At 40.0% G+C, this 4231-nt stretch overlaps 1 protein-coding gene across 1 annotated transcript; it reads left to right on the plus strand.

Annotated features, from left to right (window-relative positions):
* The first annotated feature begins 411 nt into the window (after positions 1–411).
* LOC129226019 (frizzled-7-B-like) lies at positions 412–2555 on the plus strand. Its single transcript, XM_054860593.1, has one exon. It carries the CDS (start codon positions 623–625, stop codon positions 2336–2338), a length of 1716 nt encoding a protein of 571 aa, XP_054716568.1. The 5' UTR covers positions 412–622; the 3' UTR covers positions 2339–2555.
* Positions 2556–4231: the final 1676 nt, after the last annotated feature.

Here is a 4231-nt window from a genome sequence, read left to right on the forward strand (position 1 = left end):
ATTCTTAAGCATCTAAGACTTTTAGTTTATAGCTTTTTCACATTCACGAACAGATGAGACAGTAGATATTTTCGGAATCTTATTTTACAAACAGCTACTCTCTTGTGCTTGACGACACCCCGCTGGCGACCCTACCTACGAAAAACGGCTTGAGGCTTAATTACTTTCACCACCTCCAAAGACGCGGACGACACAGCGTACCGAAAAGAGCAGCGCTTCCGTATTGGCGACGTATTGCCTCTACGACACCTAAACGCGACTTTCGCCAAAATTTTCACGCCAATCTTCTCCTAAATGTTGGCTTTTTTGTCATAATGTTCGTAACCAGTCTTCTCCGAGAAAAATAGCATAGGATTATGCTACAGTGTCCCGTGGCGCCTCAGTCGTCCAATCAGAGCCGAGTGCGGGATAATGTGCGAGCGGTGCGTTCCTTCCGAAGCGACTATTGTGCTGCAGAATTATCGAAGGGAAGTTATCGAAAAGTCTGAATGTAAGCCTATAACGCACAACAATCGCATCCACTCGCAATCGCGCCTCTTGATGATGGCGATCGGAGCTTCGATCCCCCACAACTTCATCTGAATATCGGATATCTCTTCCAGCACACTTCTCACTATCAAACATGGCCGTCATCTTGTTTGTATCGTGGTTACCGGTGTTGCTCGTGATCGCGACCGCCGCTATTCAACATGGAGGCCACGCGCAAATCGTCAGCTCTCGCGTTTCCGATCGGGAGAGTCTAATTCCGCATCACGGCCGCTGTGAACCCATCACCATCCCCCTGTGCAAAGACATCCCCTACAATGAAACCATCATGCCCAATTTGCTGAACCACCAAAAGCAAGAAGATGCGGGATTGGAGGTGCATCAGTTCTTTCCGTTAGTCAAAGTGCAGTGCAGTCCAGACTTGCAGTTTTTTCTATGTACCATGTACGCGCCTGTGTGTACCATTATAGAACGAGCCATACCACCTTGCAGATCTCTGTGTATGAAAGCGCGTGAAGGCTGCGAGCGTCTGATGAATAACTTCGGCTTCCAGTGGCCGAAGAGCCTCGATTGTGACAAGTTTCCTGAAGCTGGTGGTGAAATGCTTTGTGTTGGTGAGAATAACACAGATCGAGCACCCCACCCCCCTCCCGGCAGTGGAGTTTACCCGCAAACCCCTATCCGCAATAACACTTCCATTGCTAGAGGTCGTAAATTCATATGCCCTGAAGAATTCAAAGTTCCTAAAGGCTTGGGATACACACTCCGTGTAGGAGATGCAGTGGAAAAAAATTGTGGTGCTCCATGTGATGGTATGTTCTTCACAAAGCAAGAAAAGAAACTTGCCCGCACTTGGATCGGAATCCTAGCCATCCTCTGTATGGCATCAACATTATTCACTGTTCTGACTTTCCTGATCGACATGCATCGTTTTCGATACCCAGAACGACCTATCATATTCCTTTCCGTTTGTTACTTCATGGTAGCTGCCACATATGTTGCAGGATTCGTCATGGATGAGCAGGTGTCCTGCAACGATCCTTTCCCATCGCCAAACAATCGCACCAACATTGAAATGATACGAACGATTACACAAGGCAACGACAAAAAGTGGTGCACAATCTTCTTCATGTTGCTGTATTTCTTCAGCATGGCCAGTTCAATCTGGTGGGTAATACTCACCCTTACGTGGTTCCTAAGTGCGGGTATGAAATGGGGGCATGAGGCTATTGAAAACAATTCCCAGTACTTTCATCTTGCCGCTTGGACAGTACCTGCTATAAAAACCATCACCATACTGGCCATGAATAAAGTCGAAGGAGACGTACTGAGTGGTGTCTGCTTTGTCGGCCTGTGGAATCGAGATTCATTGCGTGCTTTTGTGCTTGCACCTTTAGGTGTCTATTTAGGGCTAGGAACCCTATTCCTCTTTGCAGGATTTGTTTCACTATATCATATCCGTACCATCATGAAGCATGATGGCACCCGTACCGATAAACTTGAAAAATTAATGATTCGCATTGGAGTATTTTCAGTGCTGTATACTGTTCCTGCTGTAATTGTATTAGCTTGTTATGTCTACGAGACCTTTTACTTTGACTCTTGGATGATGTCGTGGCAAAGGGAGAAGTGCAGTCGACCCTTGTACAGCATACCTTGTCCAGAAGTTGGCAAAGATCCGGTTTCTTGGCCAAAACCAGATCTTGCTGTGTTCATGTTAAAATATCTCATGACTTTGATGGTGGGCATTACGTCTGGGTTTTGGATCTGGTCGGGTAAAACTTTCACCTCGTGGAAAAATGTCTATCTAGGGCTTTGTCGAAGGATACATCGAAACGAAGCCTATGTGTGATACAATGTGCCATACTGTAAAAACTTAGTTGTATAATAATTTGCAGGAAAATACTTGTTCTGATAGTTTCTGAGAAAAACTAAAAAGATGGACATAGAAAGTTTGTTCTAGGCAAATTTTTTCTTTCAAGTGTTTTCAAGCAACTGGTACCTTACTTCAAAACAGGAGTTAAACCGGTATGTATTGTTCATAGTGAAATGATTCAAACATAGAATAATTTCCAAGCATGGTCACTATTTGCTGCATTTAGATTCCGAGTGAATTAAGTATTTCTACCCCTTTTTTCATATGTACTGTTCTCAAAATTTCACTTTGAAAGCTATACAGCGGTGCACACAAGGGGAAAACTAGGGGGTTCGGACCTCTCTTCATGGTTGTTGAGTTTTTTTTAATTGACTATATAATCCCTCTGTATGAAATAATTCCAAGCAAAAGTAACAATAATTTTAGATTTAATAAATGAAAAAAATATATATATTTTCTTCCCCTACAAAATATAACTGTATGTGAACATAAATTGTTCTAGAATGATGATTTTGCTTCACTCTTTTAATTTTTAACTGTGAAAAAAGAAAATTATATCCATTCTTGTGCTTTCTAGTATTTTAATTAAGTATTTGTAACTCAAATTTATTTAATTAACTATTGCTAAGTAATTATTAAATAGCTTTTTTGTTCCTGACAATTGTTAAAATCATAAGAATGTTTGAAAGCGTATTGTGGTATGATATGAGCATCGTGGACCTTCTATCCTGGATGCCCCCTTTCAGAACTTCCTGTGTTCGCCACTGCAGTAGAACCTTGATTAACTGGTGTGATCGGGATCCAACACCTTCTGCAATGTTAATTTAATAAGACATAACATAGCAAGCTTTAATCTTTGTTTTGTTATTATTATATTTTTTTGTTTTAAATTTTGAACCCCTTGCTAAAATAATAGTACTTAACACAGCATTAAACTTTCAGTTTCTATCGCTTTCAAAATTGAACTGCATTTTCAAAACTAGAATTATTTAGTGTTCAGATTTATTAGTCAGTTGAAAAGAAAACAAACAAACAAAGCAAAGGGAAAAAAAATTGAATTTTGACATTTTTCATTCAAATTATGTTTTTTGCAATCATGAGTATGTGTGTATGTAGGCGTTTGTGTCGAGGCGTGAGTGGTGTGGGTATGTATGTGTGTGGGTATAGGTTTGTGTATGTGTGCTTGTGTCTGTGTGCAGACATGAGTGTGGTTATGTGTGTGTGTTTATACGCATGTGTGTAGTATATGGACACAACATGGAGATGATTTTCGCTGGAGGAGCAGCATCGTGAGGGGACGGTCGACAGTGGTGCTGCAGAGGGAGGCGGTGGGAAAATAAAATCATAGGACATCAAAACAGTCAAGTGAGAACAATAAGCAATCGTGATTGCTCAAAAACAACCAGATGTGATAGAAATGCGTGTGGAATAAATGCATTCAATTACTTAAGAATACCAGTTTCCAATGACCTCGAAGTGATCAAAAGAAAAATTTTTCTATAATCTGGCCAGTTTTATGATTTTCAAATAATCTAGGTTCTACTGTAATTTTGATGTTTTCTATTCTTACCCTATCTGAAATTCTTCTGTAACATGTTATTTTGAAACTTAGTATATCCTTGCCTCAAAGCAACAGTAAGATATCTTAGTGTTATTCCTGGGGTTAGATGTCTTACTGTTGCTCTGAGGTGACGATATAATTTTCAAATCATGTATCTGTAAAAAATTTCTTTCTAAACCTTTTTCTCTAGCTCCACTGCCAACAATATAAGTTTGAAAAAAAAAAGATGGAAATTCGAAATTGATTTTGTGTTCCCCTTTTTTTTTTGTAATTGCTTTTTTAATGTCTTAGTTGTTTTTCAATCAATA

Source organism: Uloborus diversus, chromosome 7, assembly GCF_026930045.1.
Source record: "Uloborus diversus isolate 005 chromosome 7, Udiv.v.3.1, whole genome shotgun sequence".
NCBI lineage: Eukaryota > Metazoa > Arthropoda > Arachnida > Araneae > Uloboridae > Uloborus > Uloborus diversus.

Coding starts and splice junctions, on each gene's coding strand:
- LOC129226019 (XM_054860593.1), top strand. CDS start 623: ATGGCCGTCATCTTGTTTGTATCGTGGTTACCGGTGTTGCTCGTGATC.